The sequence below is a fragment of the Chanodichthys erythropterus genome, chromosome 12, assembly GCF_024489055.1.
Source record: "Chanodichthys erythropterus isolate Z2021 chromosome 12, ASM2448905v1, whole genome shotgun sequence".
NCBI lineage: Eukaryota > Metazoa > Chordata > Actinopteri > Cypriniformes > Xenocyprididae > Chanodichthys > Chanodichthys erythropterus.
In genome coordinates, this window is record NC_090232.1 from 29046371 (window position 1) to 29069028 (window position 22658).

Genomic DNA, 22658 nt, shown 5'->3' on the forward strand with positions numbered 1-22658 from the left:
AACTTAAAACAGCTTAAATAAAAATGAGAAAATTACTAAATTTTTAACATTAAAACTTTGAAAAAAGAAAAGATTTAAATATTCAAAATATGAACAAATACTGTAATAGTATATAAATAATGCTAGAATAACACTGGTAAAACAAAAATGCATTGTTAAATTTAAAAAGCTATAGTTCAGTTTCATTGCTCCTCCCACATTCAGATATATTAAGTAAAATAAAAATGTCTTTGAACATCAATAATGACTATTTTAATGACATTGCAACAAACCATCGTCAAGTATTTAAATCCACAAATATGGTACTACACCAAATGTAACAATCATTTTGCAGTGATAACAGGATTCCTTGCTCCATCTCCCTTTCCAGCAAGGGGTCTGTGACATGAAAAAGATTAAAGACCCATGTTTTACGCAGTTCATAGTTCAAAGAGATGCTTTTACAGATACACATGCATGCCCTCTAATAACCCATTTAAACATGTCAGCTAAGCACACTGATGGCTGAATGAGTGGAGGCATCCTCTAGATTACAGACTGACATGTGTCTGTTTACTCTACACTATTACTCATGGTGCTTTTGAACTAAAGGAGCTCAGGATTCAGCAAAAAAGCTGCTGTTTCACCTTGATGTTCAAAAAAGTAATCCTTAATAATACAGAACAATATCCTCTCTTAGTTGTATCATCTAACAAGGCATTGCAGCTGTACAAACACATACACAAAATGACATCACAGCTGCATTTCCAAATATAGCTTTTGTCCACTAACTGCTGTTCACTGCTTTAAACGATCTCCACTCTAGATACAAAGACAGCTTAAGGAAGCTCTCGGAAATAGAGACAGACAGTCAACTCAGGCAAAGCAAATCTGTGTTTCCTTTCGACTGACATGTTTACTCTGGTTACAATTGTGAAAGCAGACGAAACGACGTCTTATGTCAGTAGGGGTTTAACAAGCTTGATAAGATTATAGTATTGTGAAGTCAAACACATGTGATCATTTGAGAATGAATAACATCTGCAAGGGAGGCTAGAGTGATTGGTAAGGTCATCTGTAGCAAGATCGCTCCAGGCGTCTCTCGTGTTAGCTTGAGTGAGAACATCAACGCCACAGCAGTCAACATGCTAATGCGCTCCTCTTTGCGGCTTGAAGCTTATTGGATCATAGATACAGATTATTTTTGTGAAAGCAACTCTTAACCTTAATGAAGGTAGATTTTTATGTTTGAAGAAATTGTTTTTATGTTCATAAGCTGATTAACCCTCTTGCACAATGAATAATCTCTTTAAGATGGTGGTACTCCAATATTTTTTAGACATTTGTCAAAAAATAGATTCACATATCATGTAACAATCTGTATACATTTTACAATTGTTCAAAAGCAGACCACTCTTCCACGGGGACACACAAGATATCAGCATGAATTAGATAGTTTTATTTATGTATTTGTATATAGATTGATAGTGGAAATTTGATAATATTATTAATACATTTCCACGTTTAAACATTATATAGAATATAGATTTGTTTTTGCCATTATGTAGCACAAAATAAAATTGCATTATAGTGAAGATTTAACTCACTTTCTCTTGAAGAGGCAATTTTCCCTTTATTTCCTGATAATTTACTCACCCCCATGTCATCCAAGACGTGTCTTTCTTTCTTCAGTCGTAAAGAAATAAGGTTTTTGAGGAAAACATTCCAGGATTCTTCTCCATATAGTGGACTTCAATGGGGTGCACTGGGTGGAAGGTCCAAATTGGAGTTTCATTGCAGCTTCAAAGGGCTCTACGCGATCCCAGACAAGGAATAAGGGTCTTGTCTAGCAAAACGATCTGTCATTTTCAAAAAAAAAAAAAAAATGAAGACACTTTTTAACCACAAATGCTTGTCTTGCACTGCTCTGCGATGTGCCATGCATTACAGTACGTTGAAAGGTCATGCGTGACGTAGGCGAAAGTACCGCGGTAGTGCCATAAACTTCGATACCGTTGTTTTACCTTTTTTTGTAAAGGGCATTTGGCTTAATCTTTGCTCATTCACTTTGTAGACACTGGATCGGTACTACCAACTATGTCACGTGTGACCTTTGTAACGTGATTCCTTCATTAGTGCAAGACGAGCGTTTGTGGTTAAAAAGTATATACATTTATTTATTTATTTATTTATTTATTTATTTTTTTTTTTGAAAATTACCAAACGTTTTACTAGATAAGTCCCTTATTCCTCGTCTGGGATCGAGTAGAGCCCTTTGAAGCTGCATTGAAACTGCAATTTGGAACTTCCACCCGGTGAACCCCACTGAAGTCCACTATATTGAGAAGAATCCTCGAATGTTTTCCTCAAAAACCTTAATTTATTTTCGACTGAAGAAAGAAAGACATGAACATCTTGGATGACATGGGGGTGAGTAAATTATCAGGAAATTTTCATTTAGAAGTGAACTAATCCTTTAAAAAAGTACATCAAATGTTCCATTTACAATTATTTACATTTACTCTTTTAGCAGACACTCACAAATGAGTATTACAAAGTTGCAGATATCGTTCAGAATAGAACAGAATAGTTCAAACTTTAATGTAACTTATTAAAAATGTGCCATAAACTGTTTCTGACCACACACAAATTCCTATATAATTTTTTGAGGACTTATTTCAAAATAATAGTGTGCTTATTTTATATAGAAGATTTCAATACTGCACATTTATAATGCTATGATGCATAAATTCACTTTAATTTTTGCCTTGTGCATCTTACCTTTTTGTTTTGTGTAGTAAATTAAATGTCTAAATCATGTGCCTTTTTAGCATAGTGATTCTCATATAATGTCTTTGTTTGTCTAGGGACCTAATCAAGAAGTTTCTGGTAATTGACCGGGCAAGAAGGCTTGGAAACATGAAGGTAAGCAAGGTGTTAGTAACAGATATTTTCTATAGTGCTTGTATGGTTGAGCAAGGTATTTCATAGGGCTTGGGCAATACATCAATGCATCGCAAATCGAGAAATGATTCTGGATCGATTCTGATCTTTTCCGTATGTATCACGATTCTCTCTCAAATTGATTCTGAGCTTAGTTTTCAACAGTAGATGGTACTGCGTGCTTTAGAAACAGCCGTACTCGGCTTCCTTCAGATTCCTTACACACACCCCTTGAACCTTCTATAAAATAATCATTCATAAAGTTTGAAAAGGTTGAAGCGAAATACAAGGGTGTTTGCAGCGGGTTGTTTACATTAATCAGGCATCATAAAAGCATTCTGAGGCGTAAATACATTCTCAGACTCAGCCGAATGCACGAGCGCTCTTCTTCGTGAGCATTTGAGCATGCAGTTAAAAATAGCTTAGAGCATCATCTGCTGTTAAAAAATAAGCTCAGAATCGATTTGTGATGCATTTGGAAAATATCAGAAATGATCCACGAATCATGATACATTGTTATATTGTCCCAGCCCGAGTATTTCAGCAAGAATCAGCATCTGGGATATTTCCTTTGAGAACATTATATTGATGATACACTCTTCTTTCTGTCCATATGGGCTCTTTATAGTCATATCACATTCAAGGCCAGGCTGAAAATCCATGAATCATCTAATAGATTAAACTCTTTCTAGGCCAATTTTGCATCTTTATGTAAATAATAAGACCTTGATTGAGTCCTTAGAGATCTTTCTCCCAAAGGCCACAGTTGGCCACATGTTTCCATTTATGATAAGGAGGCTGCCTATCTGCCGAGAGGGGATGAGATGAGGCTCTGGAGAAACTCCCTGGACACTCACAGAGTGATTCTGACAAAGGGCAACTCTCCCACTATACCTCCCCTCCAACCCCCATCAGACAAAGTGGAACGAGAGGAAAGAACTGCAAACAGAGCCCTTGTGCAAAATGTCTCTGCATCTCTAACTTGAGTAATTCAAACAGTTGCAGTTTAATGGCAGTAACTTTTCTAAATTGTCCTTCGAGAGGAAATCATTTAATAACTGGCGCCAGATGAGGTGGCAGCAGTGCGCCAGGCCTGTCACACGTAATGTGATGCATATCGTGACAGTGATGTCATGGGAAGTTTGTGAATGGTTGCGTCTGAGCGTCATTTTCCCATTAGCAACAGTTAATGGTGTTATAATTCCCGGCATGTGAGGAATAAGCTGTGCTGAAATGTATATCTCATTGGTTGTTTTTTGTTTGTTTAAATTATGATTTAATCAGATTTCCTTTTTGTTTTCAAAGCAGATTCAGAGTAGGAGACACAGATGGCAAACTTTTTCAGAAGAAATGTCACTTTGAGTGGACTTCCCAAGCTAGATGTTTCTGTTGTTAATTTAGCACTATTCTTTCTTTCTTTCTTTCTTTCTTTCTTTCTTTCTTTCTTTCTTTCTTTCTTTCTTTCTTTCTTTCTATTCTCTTCTCACTCCATACAACGAGAGTTTAAGAGCCGGCAGCCCAATCACAGCTGTGTTTGCACTGTTTCCACAGCAAGGCCAGGTCCTGCTGGCAGCGCTCATTCACAAGTGCAGATATCTGTTATTCCACTTGAGTGGATGTCTATCTCTCATAGTCCTACAGTGCAATGCGTGGCCCAAATTCTGAGGTTTCTAGAAGACTTCAGTAGGTTTGCATTGTTGCCCCACTTTTCTTTTCCTCTCTAAGAAACTAAAAAGACCGCACAGTGGCTGAAAAGACTGTTTAGTATAAAATGGATTCAAATGAGGAGTGTAATGTTCAAGATCAGATCTAAAAGTGTTGATAAACATATTATTCATTGTAGCACATTTTAGGTTTTTATTCTTGTCACAGTTTTAACTGTGATGGTTTGTCTCAAAACGTACTTTATTCTACTTTAATGTTAATTTAGTTATAGTAATCCATCACATTGTTGTGTATTATTTTTGTCTTCTTCCAGAATGGAGCTGATGATGTGAAAAAGCACAGATGGTTTAAGTCAGTAGACTGGGAGTCTGTGCCCTGTAGAAAACTCAAGGTAAGCACCGCACTTCTGTCGTATAGAGTTTTAGGATATGTCTTGTTATTGAAGATTCATTTAATACCACTAATCATTTTTGTAAGATTTCCAAGTCATTACTGGTCAAGTCATTACTTACTTTACTGTTAAAATTACATAGCCAGAATATTCATCAAGGTTCACTAGACATATTGCATATAGTTTCCCAGAAGTCTTTGGTAGCTGGACAATGGGAAGAACAGTATACACTACCAATAGTCAATTATGCCCACCAAGGCTGCATTTATTTGATCAAGAATAAAGTAAAACCATAATATTGTGAAATATTATTATTTAAAACAACCATTTTAAATATAATTTATTCCTGTTATGACAAAGCTGTATTTTTAGCAGTCATTACTCCAGTCTTCAGTTTTACAGGTTCAGTTTTATTGGACTCAATTCCGATTTCTTTCCTCCCATGTGGCAAAGATCAGATATAACCCACAAACACGTAAGCAGGAAAAAAGCACATGGATTCTGATATTTTTAGATCGGTTTCAGGCCTCATTCGCATGTGGAAAAAAAATCTCATATGAATCGGATACATGCATTTGCGTCTGCCGTGTAAGCGGACAGATTGGATATTCCCGTCAATGTGTACGTCATTGAAAACCGACGATTGCGAATGACGTCAACTCCTGTGTACACCAACCACGATCACACTCTTTTCAATGGTGCAATAGAGGATGAAGGCTCAACCCATTGGAAAGCAATAGCTTGTATTATCATTTCATCTGCATCCATTGTTTTTTTTAATGGGTCACTTTTAAAAGAAGTTGTAAGCTGGTTGTCAAAAAAAAAATCGGACATAGTCAACGAATCAGAATTGGGCATCAAGACCTGCACTGTAAATGTGGCCTAATATGCTAATTTGGTGCACATAAAACATTAATATCTCATTATTATCAATGTAAAAAAAAAAAAAAAAAAGTTGTGCTGCTTAATATTTTTGTGGAATTCTTTGGATTCTTAAATAAAGGATTCATAAATAGAAAGTTCAAAAGAACAGCATTTGTTTGAAATATAAATATTTTGTAAAATAAGTCTTTACCGTCACATTTGATCAATTTAATGCATCCTTGCTGAATAAAATTAGTAACTTCTTTATAAAAAAAAAAAAGTAGTGACCCCAAATGTTTGAACGATACTGTACATTTAGCTGTATCTGAAGCTTCATTAATGAGTTTCTCTCCTTCCTGTGACAGCCACCCATAGTTCCAAAGGTATCTCATGAGGGTGACACGTCTAACTTCGACACCTATCCAGAGGATGAGTGGAAGAAGGACACACCAGTAGCAGCTAAGGATCTGGAAATTTTCAAGAACTTCTGAAAGGAAATTCGTTTTAATGACACAAATGACAGGACTTGGTAGAAGATAATGAATTGGAGCTAAAGGTTTAACCTAGCCATTCAGGGGACATTAAAAGGTCATAGTTGCATTAATATAGGTATGTCTTCCCTGCTTGTCCCCGAGTCCTGCACACTTGAGAAACAGAATTAGACTTCTTGTGATCACCATTATTGTTATCATTATCGTCAAATGAATAAGGAGGAAACGGTTTATCACTTCAGCATCTACTAAGTAATGAATAACATCATTCAACAGTCTGTCTCTTTATATTATGCAAAAATATCATTTTAAATTAGCAATAACAAGGTTCTGCTCAAGGTTCCTTTTGCTGGATCTAGACAATGTCTTCGTTTATACAAAAACATGTATGGCCATGCTTTTGTTATGACTTTATATCTTGAAAAGCTTGCTGAATCAGAGCTTTAAGTCTGACAAATTTTATTTTCTGGTTAACTGAACTTGCTGTGTTGATCCTTTCCTCCTACATGGTTTATCTACGTAAGACATGTTTCACACCGCACACTTGCGCAGGCCCATCAAGAAAACAACAGCAGAACTGCAACATTGTGCTTTTACACTCACAGCTTACACTAACAAAACTGCCAGTCTATTAAAAGAATAAATAGTCACATTTCTCGGTTACTATTATAAATATTTCCTTTAATAACGGCCAACAATTTTAAAATTGTCATTTTTTTTAATTCATTTAAAATTATTACAAAAATGTATAGTCTTAAATAGAATTTATGTTAGGTTCCAAATAGTCATTAATCTACACAGAACAGATCTCACACTGCTTAAGTCTCCTGAAGTCAAGCCTGACCGATTTTTTTTTTTCTTTTTTTTTTCCCCGCTCTTCAGACAATAGGTGGATAGTTTGTTCCAGTATTTTATTTGAATACTATAACAAAAGTATGGAAGCCCATTTCCAGAACATAAGGGGAAAAAATGCATTGGTAAATCATAATTATAACATACTATGAGGGGGGGAAAGTAGAAATATGAAAAATTCGAAATTATGAGATTAAAAACCATAAGTGACTTTGTTATAATTAAGATAAGTCATATGACAAGTTGAAATGGAAATAAAAAGTCAGACTTTCTCAATATCAACTTTGTCATGACTTTTTATCCCATAATAGGTTTTGACTCATCATTTTGACTTGTCTCATGACTTATGATTTATCTCAATTTCGACTTCATCTCATAATTCATAATTTTGACTTTTTGTAATCATTTCTACTTTTTATCAAAAAGTTTTTTTGTCAATTATGTATATCATTTTTTTTTTTTTTTTTTTTTTTTAAGTGGCGGAAATGGGCTTCCATACCAAAAAAAAAGTGTTCTGTGTGAATGGCCCCAAAAATCCAAAGAGCTTTTTAACACATTCCTGCCAGGATGTCGTACTGAGAATACCAGGTAAAATAGAGGTACAGTAGCACTTACCTAATCAAACTTGACCTCACAAACCTGTAGGTAACTAATAAATCTGCATTAATGCTTGTATTATCAGATGCCTGTTCAAATACTTTGGCTGTTGTGCTTTATGGTGTTTTATATGTGTTTAATAATTGGTTAAGTGCATTAAGACTTAAAAAAAAATTACTAGCCAGGTGTTTTCTAAAGTTGCCTTGCATTGATATGGGGGTGAATTTAGCAAACACAGTTTACATTGCTTTATAATGCCACTAAATACACGGTTGGCGTATTGAAAGCCTTGCATAATGGGAAGAGAACTGAGTATGGTGTGAAATGCTTTAGAAATGTAGCTATTGTGTGTATGTTCAAAACCATTCTTTCTGATTCTGGAGTTCCCTAGTTTTTTGTAACTGCTTTTGTTTGAAGCAGTTATCTATCATTGTAAAGTGTCTACTGAAAACCATTTATTAAGATAATTTCTTGAAATTGCTGTTCTTTTTAAATTGCAAATGCAATTTTGTACTAGGAACTTGCAGATTTCATATGGACTTTACAGCTGTTACCATCTTTGGATTTTTCTGTTATTATTTGTATGTTGTTGTACCCTGTGTGGATGATTTTTGCTGTATTCTCAGTTTTTAGTGTGTTCTTTTTTACACTTGTTTGAGAAAAGATTGTATTTTATATTATTTGCAACAGCAAAAACTAAAATGAAGTTCTATGAACTTAAAAATTGACAAACCCAGCATAGGATTTTATACTGGTTTTTAATTACGTTTTGTTTTAAGTTTTTCAGTACTTTTCTTTTATTGCCTTCTGAATATTTTTGGTGTATTTGAGATGGTACAAGTGCAATGTTAACTTCAACCAAGCTGTTATGGAAATCTGCAAGTACTATAACCATGAAAATAAACTGAACTTTTCATGTGGGCAAAACTATTTGACTAATACACCTACTGCCTGTTATAACATTTCGGTGTACGCTGACAAAACTTGTTGAGGTCTTATTGAGATGGGTTGGACTCTGTCTGATGGCACTAAGCCATACGCTCTTAGCAAACTGATTCAAACCAGTCTCTGTAACCTTTTAAACTTTGACTAGCTTAGGGAAAATTATTAGACCATTTATTTTAAGTGTCTTAATATATTCTCATTTTCCTATATACCCAAGATTAAGTGTTTTCCACAGTTTAATATGCTTGTATTTCCTTCTTTTGGTCCCTTTATAGTTTACTTTCCTTAAGTATTAATGTAAAATGTATATTAAATGTACATTAGCAGTTAACAGACAAATTAGCATCACTCCTTCCCCGCAAAAGCAGATGAATGATCTCATCCATTGAGACTATTGCATTTTTAAGAGGTTATTTCATTCTCTAACCCCTGTGGTTAGACATCACCCATAGTGAAATGTTCAAACATAACTTTCTTTCTTCGCTCTGCTCCTTGTAAAATCCGACTACAGTTTAAACATTTTAATGACATTTAGTCCTGTCAGACACACCACTGGGACAGACTAATTTTACTTAATAGTTCCCTTACGGTCTTCTAAATGCCCGCACGATGGATCTGTCCTCAACCTGAAATGGTTTTTAATGTATGGTATGTATTGTGTGCGCACCTCTGCACTTTGGCAGTTTTGTGTAATATATTACCACATGTGACAGGAAAGCAGAAAAAACACTTTACTCATAAGACGTAAATGACATTTCCATTTAACACTAAGACTACAGTGTATTCAGCTTTGTGTACACTCATCTGTGTGTGTGTTTGGGTTGCACAAATCCAACAAAATTTCGATGCATCACCCGTTGAAAGATGTTCTCTGAAGCTGCGATGTGAAAAGTTGCAGCTGCTGTTTCAATTCTTAGTACTGTCAACACAGCTCTTACCTGATGACACTTTTTGGCTGAGTCAGGGGCGCTGAATGATGTTCTCTAATCTCCCTTTGTCCCGTAGTGGAATTGTTGGTAAAGAAGACTGATTTTGTTCGTTTATTGCATCAGGGTTACTTTATTTATTAGGAAAAGAAATTACAGGGCCAGTGCTGCTGTGTTGGAAATAAACCTGATGTGAATTTGCAGCTTGGAGCAAATAACCTTGAAAGTTGCTGAGTGTGTTGGAGTCTACTTCATAATGAAGAAAAAAAAGCCTACAAACCTATCATTACACCCTCGCTCACTTAACCCTTTACCTACTGGAGTAAACAGGTCAAACCACCCCAAAAACCTCCATTTAGAGACAAAACTCTATAGGGCGACACCTTGTAAAAGCAGGTAACCACAGTGATCAGTGCATTTAAATGGCTTTAGCTTCTGATCACATCAAAGAGTCCTGTCATCAAACCACCACCAAACCCTCAATGAGATATTATCATAGAGGAAACCCCACCCATCTAACAGCTACACCTCAAGCTTTCTTCATGTGCTATCGGACATCAGCAGCTTCTCAAGTCGTATTAATGACTGGAAAACTCTAAAATAATTTTGATACCAGAGTTTCTAAATTTGACAGGTCATAAACTCTAAACATGGCGGAGGAGAGAAATATTGCTGTAGCAAATGTTAAGTATTTTTTTTTTTTCCCAAAAAACAAATACATTGCTTTATCTTGCCATTACAGTCATATATTAACATATAAATAAACCATTTGATATATATATATATATATATATATATATATATATATATATATATATATATATATATATATATATATATATATATATATATATATATATATATATATATATATATATATATATATATATATATATAAATATTTTACAATAGTTTATTTTACTGGACCTTATTAATGTGTAGTACAGTGAATGCATACATAGTATAGGTAATGCTGGTTGGCAATGAATGGGATTCAATTCAAAATCTGTCATATATTGACTAAATATATTCAATACATTTTAGCTTTAATAAGTTTCCCCAAGAAATAGGCAATAATGTACCTGGTGTCCTCCATGATTCCTATTCTTTCCAACAATAAAGCACTTGAGCGTGTCAAACTCGCAATTAACACTTCAGAAGTGGGGAAGTAGGAGATTTCCGAAGGCAGCATCAGACGCCTTCTTGTCTTGCTAAACTAAATATGATATAAAAGGCAGAAACTGCTGCTAGATTGGTCACACTTTCCTCATAAAGCATTACAGGAACAAATTCAATGTGTTTTGTTGTGATAACTGTGTTGGATAACCTTATTATCTAGCATAGTCTGTCCCACTTTAGATGTCTTGAACTTCTCAGCTGTATCTAACAAATAAAATCATGCTAAATTAATATTCAATTCATTGTAGTAAAAATGTTAGATCATTTTATTAAGACCAGTAATTGTATATATACAGTATGTTAGTGGCTACACCAAGTAACGTCTTTTGAAAGGGAGGAGTGTGTATGTGAACGTGATTCAGATACTGGATTTGGTTTGTATTTGGCTCTGATATTAACTTTTTCTGTGCAGATGTATCATGTGCAGGTCTTTCACTGATACACACCTGTTAGTACTTAGGAAGGGAAGCTCAACATCTGAGATTTTGTCTCGGTCAATAGAAAAACAGTGATGGTTTATTCCAGTTTTGGATCACAGTCTGTCTCCTGGAGGAGCTTTGCATTGTTCAGATCCAGCATGATCAGAATCCAATCCTGTGAGTATATATAATACATATTTCTTTAGAAATACACACGACCTATAATATACACAATTACAATACAATATTATATACAATATTGATGCGCTTCACATCAATTAAAGGTTTCTCATTGAATGCAATGGGTTTACCTGTCGTGTAGCTCAATATCAACATCTGATGACATTGGAGTAAGAACTGGCAAAGTATTAACTAATAAGTTCAAAACAAAGTGCATGTGTTTCTAAGAGATAGTTTATTATCCCTTTAAGTGCACTCATTGGAAGCTGCTTCTTGGCAATTAAAAGTGCTTGACATGATTTCAGGCATTTTACTAGCTTCCACCATTTTGATAACTTTAATTACATGCACTCTCTCCAAAACTAGGCCTTCCAAAGACATGTCAGCAAACCCACAAAATGATTCACTAAATTCCAAAAACATCTATGAAATCGATGAATCAGACAACAAACAAATCATTAGTAGATATGTTAAAATGCTTTCTTCATTTCAAGCTTGATTGGGAACATACTTTCTAGAGATTTGTTTCAAGTAAACAATGAAAGCAGGCAGCTGGATAGGGTAACAGGAATAATTCAAAGAGCATCTGTTTCCATGTCATGAACTAATTGCATTTCTCAGCTCATAATATCAATATCCCTGTGCTCTTTAGCCGATTAAGGAAAACACATAATCTAATGTAACTGCGTTTGCAGATTTGGAGAGGGTTACTGATCAAAAGAGGATTTAACACATTTATATACAAACACTGGGCAATGTTTTATTTTTTTAGTTTTTATAACAGGTTATTTAAAAAAAAAAAAAAAAAAAGGTTGCATATGGGTTTTTTGTTGAGTATCACATTTGAAACAGGCATTTATGGCTTATAGAAGAGCACATACTTGAGGTCATATATTTAACAGTCATGTTGACCAAACCTTTCATTTTTAAAAATGTTTTCAACTCTTTTTATCCATACAATGAAAGTCACTGGGTTCCAATGTTGCCCCTTATTGGATCTTCTTTTGTGTTCCACATCTGAAACAACAAGTGGGTAAGTAGAACGATGACACAAATTTCATTTTTAGGTGAACTAAGGTGTCAGTGAAACCATGTGGCTATCAGGCACAAAACCCTGTCAGTACAGGGGGCAGTTAAGGTCAGCAGATACATAAAGACCATATCTAGGTCAGCCTAGATTCCCTATTTTAACACCGGCAGTGCTGTAATATTTTTTGATTAACCAGCTGTTGAGTGTAACGGCAAGTGAATTTGGAGCAGGCCTCCACGGTGATGGTCATTGCACAAATATGCTTACTCAGATCTAAACGTCCATTTGCAGAGCCTCTGGGGAAGGAGTGAACTCCACTGTAGCTCTCGTGATTACAGTCTAACGGTCTGATTAGAGGGGAAGATGTTGCACGGAAATGAGAATCAAATTAGAGGGGATCTTCTTGCATGGAGAAGTAAAAGATCTAATTGAAATGATATTACACTGGATCTGCATCTTATTCAAGTGGTGGATAAGAGCAATAGAGGAGACTTTTATGTGATCATATATTTGTGATTCATGGCTGTAACTGTCAGAATGTTTCAGTATCATTATGATTTGGACTCGTACAAAAGACCGATTGGAAAAGCCTCCACTTAATAAACTGTAATGTTTTTCTTTAGGCCGTACTTTATTGTTCATCCGGTGTTGTTTTGAGTGAATTGTTAATGGAATTTGATCTGACTTTATTTAGACTTTTACAGAAAAGCAGACATGCATGTATGACACAAACAAATCATTTTAATGATTGTTTTCCCAAAGTCTTCAAATAATTGCAAGGCTCTTATAAATGAATTGCTTGGTGGTCAGTCTGCATCATCAGTCTGACTCTGCTTGGTTGTTAGTCAAAATGAGCAACTGACTTATCTGAAGATTTGTTATGTCTCGTCTTTGTTCTTGTTTGTGAGTAAGGGAGTCCAAATTTTTTTGCCTATGAAAACAAGTTTAAGATCTACACACAAAAATTGAATAAAGTATGTCTTTGGGTATTGCGCTTGGCTATTATTTAATGCAATGAGTGCCACATTTTTAACACGTCAAGTGAAAACAGTGCCTTGTAAAATGTGTTGCAGACCACTGCATTCTGTTTAATTCTGTATTGAAAAACAATCTGTGTAAATGTGCTTTGGCAAGTTGTGTTGCTTGTAGTAGCAGAAAATTAAAAAATATAAGGATGGCACTTCAAGCTTAAATTGCTCCAATGGAAGGAAAAACCTTTAAAATAAAATGTTTTAGTTTGTTATTTTGTACAATTATTACTTCTTGTATCCTCTGTGTTTTCGTGCTTGCCACTTGAGGATGTTGTGAGGTTCTAAATGCTGCTTTATTTCATCACAGCAAAACACAAAGAGAATCTCTAAGGAAGAATCCAAAAACTTAGTGGAAACAAGGATTGGATGGAACAACCATTTGAAAGTGTTATGACCTACAAGCACAACATCTGATAGTAAAAAAAAAAAAAACTTTGCTTGTAATTTTTAATCAGAATTTCATAATTTGCTCTACCTCTGATATGCTCAATTCTCTCTGTTGACATTTGCAAGGCCGCATTGCAGTTCAGCCAATCACATTCAGATCTGCCTTCAATTCAGTATGCAACGTTCGCTTTTCACAATTCAAACAACAACCAATGGATAAAATCAAGTCCTTCTCTACACCGTTTCTACCTAAATGATTTGCAAATACATCACAGTATGGAAGTAAAGTCAGTCACGACTTCTGTTTCATGCCAACTATAAGAAACAGAGACAATACAAGAAGATGGAAAGCAGAATTTCAAAACAAGAGCACTTGAATTTTTCAAGGGTGCACCAATTTGACATCTGTGTCAAGAATTGTGGTCTGGTACAGGTGTTATCTGGCTATGTGGATGTGGCCACATAATGCACCTAGAATGACAGACCTCTGGTGTGATGTCATTATAATCTGTGTTGCTTCAAGAAGAGCTTGTTTGCATGACTTTTAATCGTACAACATTGAAAAATGAATGAGCAGGCAATACTCAATTTAATACTATATGCAAATACAGAATAATATGAATGCGGCCGTATAAAGTGTGATAAACAATTCTACAATATTATTCGATTTAATCATGGTGAATTCAGTGTCCCATATCCCAGCTGTCATTCCTTTTATAAGCCCCTATAAAAGCCCCTCAGTCCTTGACACACTGACATGCTCAACAGGCACCAGTAGACATGTGAGTCATGCCCTGGCAGAAGTGAAGTGTATTCTGGCATAGTTTCCAGGAGATGTCTTAGCTTTGAGAGAGGAAACATAAAACTAAATCTCATGGCTGAAAGACAATCCAAAGATTTATCATACCATCAGCACACTGCAAGTTTAAGCACTGCCTAAGGCCTTCCTATCAACCCATCTTGTTACTGAATGCAGTTTCCTTTAAGTTTAGACATTTCCAGGTCAGTGATAACAGGTTGATTTCATTTCTTAACAGATGTATGTGTATGATGACGAGTTGTTTGATACAAACACTATAAGGATTAACTAATTCAGCTGTCTTCGGTTTTACTTTAGCTTGCTAAATAGCTGTTGTGTCCCATTGAGGAGATTCAATGAAATCAAGAGAAGAAAAGTGCTAATAATTTGCTTATACTATGAACCCTTTGTAGCACTTTATTATGCAAGTTATTATGCAAACATGGTGTCCCATAAAGGTCGACCCCTGTCATCACCCTGTTATTACTGCCTTGCAGGTACAGTAAAGTGCCATTAGGTCACCATCTCTTTCCCTTGTGAAGTGTGACCAGTGACATCTTATTAAAGCTTTTGCTTTTGTAACTTCAAACATCAAGTCAATAAAACAGAGGTTAGGAGTAACTAGCTATATGGCTGGCCTTATTCTTCATACAACAAATAATAAAAGTGAACTTAGAGAAGTTTCTTGTTTGAGAAAGGTTGGTCTGTTCCATTATTGGAATTGGAAAATAAATCACCAAGTACAATTAAGGCCTATTCACACTAAGAAGAATATTTGGTGAGAAAGTGTGGCACAGTAAACATTTTCATTTGAATGAATGCTGTTAATGCATCTGTTCAGACTGATATGAACAATTGCTTACTTTAAAGGTGATCTTTGGTCACATTTTCACAACCGCTGATGTTACTTAACTTAGTGGTGCTCACAAACAGATTATTTTGCTATGCAATAGCAGAAGAAGAATCCAGAACAAGCATGTGTTACAGACAGAGAGTTGCACAGCACTTTGTGTACCGGGTTTAATGGGGTATTTCTACTTTTCTATAAGTGCCAATTACTGTCAGAGAGTGCAGTATTTTCATTCCGCCCCCTTCCTGTTTTTACACATTTGTCTGAGCATACAAAGTGCATGTGATAACCAGACAAATTTTAATGCAAAACTGAACACAGTTTTTGTTTGTGTGAAAAGGTCTTTATAGGCCTTTTATGAACTTGATTCAGTTGGACAAAAACATCCATGTATCTTTTTAAAGGTCCCGTTTTTTGAAGCTTTGATTGTGTTTATAGTGTGCAATATAACGTGTGTTCATGTTTCGCGTGTAAAAAGACACAGTATTTTTCACATAATTTACTTCTCTGTATACCGCTGTTTCCACTGTCATAAAAACGGGCTGATGACTTCCTTGTTCTATGAAGTCCCTCCTTCAGAAATACGTAACGAGTTCTGATTGTGCCAGCGGTTCCTGTGTTGTGACTCGACAGCAGCTTAGTGCGCCTTGCCCGGAAAGGTCACGCCTCTTACCATAACGTGGAGATGCACAAAGTTTTACATGTGGATTATTGTGGTGTCGTGCCGAATGAACACAAAAGACAATAATTCCAGAGAGACTGAACTCTTTAATCTCCACAAGCAGCGACAGAAAATGTACAACGTTAGCACTCACTCAGAAGAGTACCTCATACGGAAAACAGCCATGTACATAAACATAGTCCCCTCTTGTGGCCATTATGTGCACTGCAGTCCAACATTAACTATTGCAGTAAGGATACCACAATTATAATTTTCGGGAACCGAGTTAAACTTAAATTGTAACCATTGATCTCTAAGTACAGCGTCCCTGGGAAGGCCAAACAAAGGTGATTGGACTGCGGGATGAAAATAACACAGTTTCGACGACATGGTGACAAACACACTCTACAAACGCAACTCTTGCTCTTCTCCATGGGAGCGCAACAAGACCACGCCCCCTCTGTGTATTCCTGTGGGCGGAGGTTAGTCAAAAACCTTTTTTAGTGACGTCATTAAAGAAGGAAGTAGAGGGATGTAGTCCAAACTGGCCGTTCGATGTAGGCGACTTCTGTTAAATAAAATATCTCGCTTGGCATTGAACTTTGAGCTTTAAAATTTTACAGATTTTATTTATACTCTAACAACAACATTACACACTAACTAAAGTTTGAATCATGGGATCATGAAGAACGGGACCTTTAATATGTCATGTGAATGCTTTAGTCCAGGGGTGTCCAATCCTGCTCCTTGAGGGCCACATTCCTGCAGAGTTTAGCTCCAACCCAAATCAAACCCACCAGAACCAGCTAATTGTGGTCTTACTAAGCATACTAGAAACTTCCAGGCAGGTGTGTTGAGGCAAGTTGGAGCTAAATTCTGCAGGACAGTGGCCCTCCAGGAACAGGTTTGGACACCCCTGCTTTAGGGTACATTTACATGACAACAATATACTAAAAACAGGAAAGTTCTTTTCTTTGTACAGATGACAACGTTCCACGAAATGATTCACGAAAATTACTAAAATGCTGTATTATGTATGCTGTCACTTTGTAAAGAAAGACTACGCGCCTGTGCATACGCATTATTTTACAGAGCACTCGCACTAAACGCACATGTTTAACCACCTTATTTTTTACACTTTAGATAATCTTCTCATTATTTCCCTATATATAGTGTGTTTTCACAGATTTGCTTTTTTGCAGTTTACACGGAGATTACAACAGTAGTTTTCAAAAACGTGCACTTTGAAACCCGTTTTCAGGCCACCAAAACGCCATTGTCGTGTAAATGAATGTCCAAAACGCATACAAAGTTTTCTGTTTTTAGTTGAAAACATTGTCATGTAAACAGCCCCTTAATCTGACTGAATCGTATTAGTCCTAGTTTTGCAAAGTTTGACTAACAGACCTGAATAATGTTATTGTAGCTCACCTTTGTTAATTAGAATACAATCAACATTTCTGTTGCCCATTTGCTCCAAAAGGCAAAAGTGACATGCATATAATTGCGCATATAATTTTAATGGATGTCAAATAACAGTGAGGTGATTCCAATAAACTGGTTTCGATTCTGATCATCGGACTGTTGCTGGGGTTTTTTGGGTTTTTTTTTTTCCTTTCAAATATTTTGGGCTGCTGTTGAACGGACATTCCGATAGAAATGTCTTGCTTTCTCACTCATGAAACAAGACATCTAGTTTATCTCATTCCAGAAGCAAAGGGTCAATACTTTACAACTTTAATTCAACACTGGCTGTCAGTGTAGTGATATGGCAACCTCATTAATGTCTGCCACAGGAGGAGATAAAACTAATTTAAAGTATGCTTCAAAATTGTATCGTTTATATCATCATGTTAATGAGCAATTTATGAAATTCACTTAAAAGCTCTGTTATTTAATTACGCTCCCATAGGAGCTCCTCCCTCTGTGTGTGGATCCTATCAGGGTCTCTTCCTCTTGGGGTCAAACAAAAATTTCCACATTCTTGCCTCTCACTGCATTTCTCCAAAGGAGTCCATGTGGATTTGTTTAGAGGTACATCTGTTAAAATCCAGATTCTCTCAGTTACTATTTGACAAGACTTCAAAACAAGAAGTGTTTTAAACAATTTGCAATGTGTGATATCAATCTTTACAATGTTAAACAAGTAAGCACTCAGAATTTGGGATTGCAGGTTTATTCACTAGAAAAAGATAGATTCAAACCTATTTTTTTAACAGTTAGCAGTCAGAGAACTAATGTATTTGTAGACCATATCTGGTGCACCCCAAGATGTCTACGAAATCTCAGAAATCATTCAAATTAAAATCACAATTTAAAACAACTGCTCTGGAAGCACATCTGAAATAACTCTCGGTTTATCAGCCTTTGGTGGACAGGCTGGTCTACAGCAGATGTTGAATACTGTAGGTCTGTTACACCATTTAGTGATTCAGTTTATGTTCAATTTGATGTCTAAGAAACATCTCCTGCCTCTTACTGATTTCACTGGGCAGAACACCTAAAGAAGTGTCTTGGTTTTTTTGTTTTGAAATGCATTCTTTGAATGTGTTCTACAGCTGTTGAGTTAATTATGTGAACAGGTTTGTGTTTTAGTCATTACTGTTGTTGCTACAGGTAGTTATTATATAATCCTGCACTTACAGTAGAGCATTTTATATGCTTAGCATCTGTTTGTGATCTGAGCCAGACATGTTGAAAATATGTTACACTGTGTAATCTGGGGTTTCTGGGATAATACTGATTTATATTCTTTCTTTGACCTAAGAGATTTTCCAGTCACTGGGGTTCAACATTTGCATCAATTAAGTTTTGTTACCTTGAAAAGTCCAAAAAGTCATAGCTGTTCTTTTCAGCCTTTTCAGCAATTTGTTTTATCTTCAAAAGTTGTCTACTTTTCATAGCATCACTTAAGGAAGATCAATTTTAGTTTTTATTTTCTTCATTCTTTTTGCTTTCAGGGATTTTATTAATGAACATTCTAAGCTTTTCTCCCCCACATGTGACAACCTGGAAAGAAAGGTATTAATTTCAGTGCCATTCCACAGATGGTCTTCATTAAAGTGTTTTAATCAGAATACACAGGGTCTGCTTCCATCTCTGGAGAAAGTAAAATCCCTCTTAGAGGACACAAACTAATGTAAGACCTGGAAAAGGCAGAATAGACTTCAATAATTTCTCTTGCCTTTAACCTGTAAAAAAATAAAGAATGTGCCAGGGCATGTTTGGTTTAGTGTGCTATCACATTCAGTAGTTTCCACATACCTTGGCCATGATTTCTCAGTAGTACATACAGTTCTGTGATTTACTGTTATCTTATATCACAATAATCAAGACCAGGTGTTATGTTCCAACTGACAACATGTGATTTGGCTGTTGCAGGAAGCAGTTCATTACCAAAAGTGGGGTAAAATGCATGTGTGAGTAAACTCGTATAACGTTTGCCTGCCTGAAGATTTAAATGCTGTTTTGATGGTGAAATACAGAAGATCTTTCCTGCCCATTAAGACAGATGTGTTGGTGGTGAAGAAATCATCCTTCATTGCAGAGAGATTGCATGTGCTATGAGATTTATTCATTTTTTTTATTCTGGGTAAGACTAAAAGTATTAATCTCTAATAAACGGAATATTTATGAAACCAGTTTTTGTATAACAGATAAGTGTGCACTCTAAAGGAGTGCTGTGCATTTTTTCGGGTGAATCATTTGCCTAAAGCTTGATTATGCGACTTAGATACGCAGTGTTTTCCTACAGTTTCTGGATAAATATTGACTCAGCTGAAATGCATTATGAGAGCACTGGAAGAACATCAGAACAGTTTAGACTTAGTCTTACTTTAGAATGTTTTGTCTTTATACAAGCAGCAAACACATTTCTCAGAAATGTCTTAATGTAATTCTTTGTGATCTTTAAATATTATATCTTATCCCTGCTTATTCTCGATTAAAACAAATATATTTCTTGGTTGATTTCCACAAAGAAATGGGCAAAAGCTCTACAGTTGCATTTGTTTGAACATCGTCAGCCAACAATGGTCGCAAGTTTTGTAGTTACCGACATAGTTCAATGATTTAGCAATTCCCTAAAACCATAGTTCCAATGAACATTCACAAGCAGCACAGCAAGTTGGAACTACAGCTCTTGACCTGTAGTTAGAATTTATTATACAACCCGAATTCTGGAAATGTTGGAATGTTTTTTTGTTTTTGTTTTTTTGAATAAAATGAAAACTAAAAGACTTTCAAATCACATGAGCCAATATTTTATTTACAATAGAACATATATAAAATAACAAATGTTTAAACTGAGAAATTTTAAAATTTTATGCACAAAATGAGCTCATTTCAAATTTGATGCCTGCTACAGGTCTCAAAATAGTTGGGACGGGGGCATGTTTACCATGGTGTAGCATCTCCTCTTCTTTTCAAAACAGTTTGAAGACATCTGGGCATCAAGGTTATGAATTTCTGGAGTTTTGGTGTTGGAATTTGGTCCCATTCCTGATATAGGTTTCCAGCTGCTGAAGAGTCCATGGTTGTCTCTGACGTATTTTTCTTTAAATGATGCACCAAATGTTCTCTATAGGTGAAAGATCTGGACTGCTGGCAGGCCAATTCAGCACCCAGACTCTTCTACGATGAAGCCATGCTGTTGTAATAGCTGCGGTATGTGGTTTTGCATTGTCCTGCTGAAATACACAAGGCCTTCCCTGAAATAGACGTCGTCTGGAGGGGAGCATATGTTGCTCTGAAACCTTTATATACCTTTCAGCATTCATAGTGCCTTCCTAAACATGCAAGCTGCCCATACCGTATGCACATATGCACCCCTATACCATCAGAGATGCTGGCTTTTGAACTGTACGCTGATAAAATGCAGGAAGGTCTCCTTCCTCTTTAGCCCGGAGGACACAGTGTCCATGATTTCCAACAAGAATGTCAAATTTGTACTCGTCTGACCAAAGAACACTTTTCCATTTTGAAACAGTTAATTTTAAATGAGCGTTTTGGCCCACAGGACACAACGGTGCTTCTGAACCATGTTCATATATGGCTTCCTTTTTGCCTGCTAGAGCTTTAGTTAGCATCTGCAGATGGCACAGCGGATTGTGTTTATGGGTTTCTGGAAGTATTCCTGGGCCCATGCCAATGACTGATGCAGTGTCGTCTGAGGGCCCCAAGACCAAGGGCACCCAATAAAGGTCTTCAGCCTTGTCCCTTACGCACAAAGATTTTCTCCAGTTTCTCTGAATCTTTTGATGATGTTACGCACTGTAGATGATGAGATTTGATTGTTTTTAAAGTATTCCACAATCTTTTTACGCATTCTTTCACAGATTGGAGAGCCTTTGCCCATCTTTACTTCTGGGAGACTCTGCCTATAGCTAATCATGTTACAGACCTGATATCAATTAACTTAATTAGTTGCTAGATGTCCTCCCAGCTGAATCTTTTTAAAATTTCTTGCTTTTTCAGCCATTTGTTGCCCCTATGCCAACTTTTTTGAGACTTGTAGCAGGCATCAAATTTGAATTGAGCTCATTTAATGGAAAAAAAGTTTCAGTTTAAACATTTGTTATGTTATCTATGTTCTGTTTTGAATAAAAAAAAATGGGCTCATGTGATTTGAAGTCTTTTACTTTTATTTTATTCAAATTTAAAAAACGTCCCAACATTTCCGGAATCCGGGTTGTATGACTTGTGGACTTAAATAGATCATGCACAATAAGCGAACATGCAGGACAGTCTATATCTTTCATTCCATTTCCATCTTTGGGAGTCCGATGAGTGGGACCGACAGGACACTAGCGTGTTTCAAGCTCTGTCTGTCTGGCTGTTTATGTCAGTAGCATGCTTTTCACAACAATTAAGACATGCAAGATTAAGTAAACTTAAAACAAATTAAAATAATTTAAAATTACATTTTTATTTTTTAAGCATATTAAATGTTCAAAATGATGGCTTTCAAAATATAGAGTAAATTCAGCGTGTAATGTTGATGTGATTAATGACGTCATTAACAACAGTCCTATGTTATTGAATTAATATGGTTAATGACAGAGGTGAGACATTGTTACAACAGTTTCATTAACTAGCTAGTTAATTTCTCCAATGATGCATCATACTACAGTGGTTAAACAGCGAGCTACCTCATACAAGAAATGTTCAACCAATGGTGTAAGTGAGGGACATGATCAGGAAATCTGTTTGGAAAAAAAGTCAATTTTGCAATTCCGTTTGGTGCACTATTTGTTCAGAAATTGGAAACATCATCTTTAAAATTTCTATAACTATTTCTCTATAGCCTCACAGTCTAAAATATTTCTCTGTAGGTTGAAGTGTCCATGGTTTTCCACTCTTTGTCTGGATTCTAGCAATAGTCCAGCTGCACTCAGTGGGTTGGGAGGCTGTTTATTATACAGTCCTGTCCATGTGGAGGCCCTGGGGATCTAGGCCAGAACGGCAAGAC

General features: G+C 35.9%; 1 protein-coding gene across 5 annotated transcripts in view; it reads left to right on the forward strand.

The window, feature by feature from the left end:
* prkx (protein kinase X-linked) overlaps positions 1-8659 on the forward strand; it is a 49658-nt gene extending 40999 nt beyond the window's left edge. For 3 of the 5 annotated variants that reach the window (XM_067404475.1, XM_067404477.1, XM_067404476.1), the window contains 3 exons: positions 2847-2904; positions 4901-4978; positions 6208-8659. In XM_067404475.1, coding sequence (XP_067260576.1) covers positions 2847-2904; positions 4901-4978; positions 6208-6333 — 262 coding nt within the window. In that variant the 3' untranslated portion in view covers positions 6334-8659. Of the gene's footprint in view, positions 1-2846; positions 2905-4852; positions 4979-6207 lie in introns of all 5 variants that reach the window. The other 2 variants (XR_010896729.1, XR_010896730.1) reach the window with 2 other exon arrangements.
* The last annotated feature ends 13999 nt before the right edge of the window (positions 8660-22658 follow it).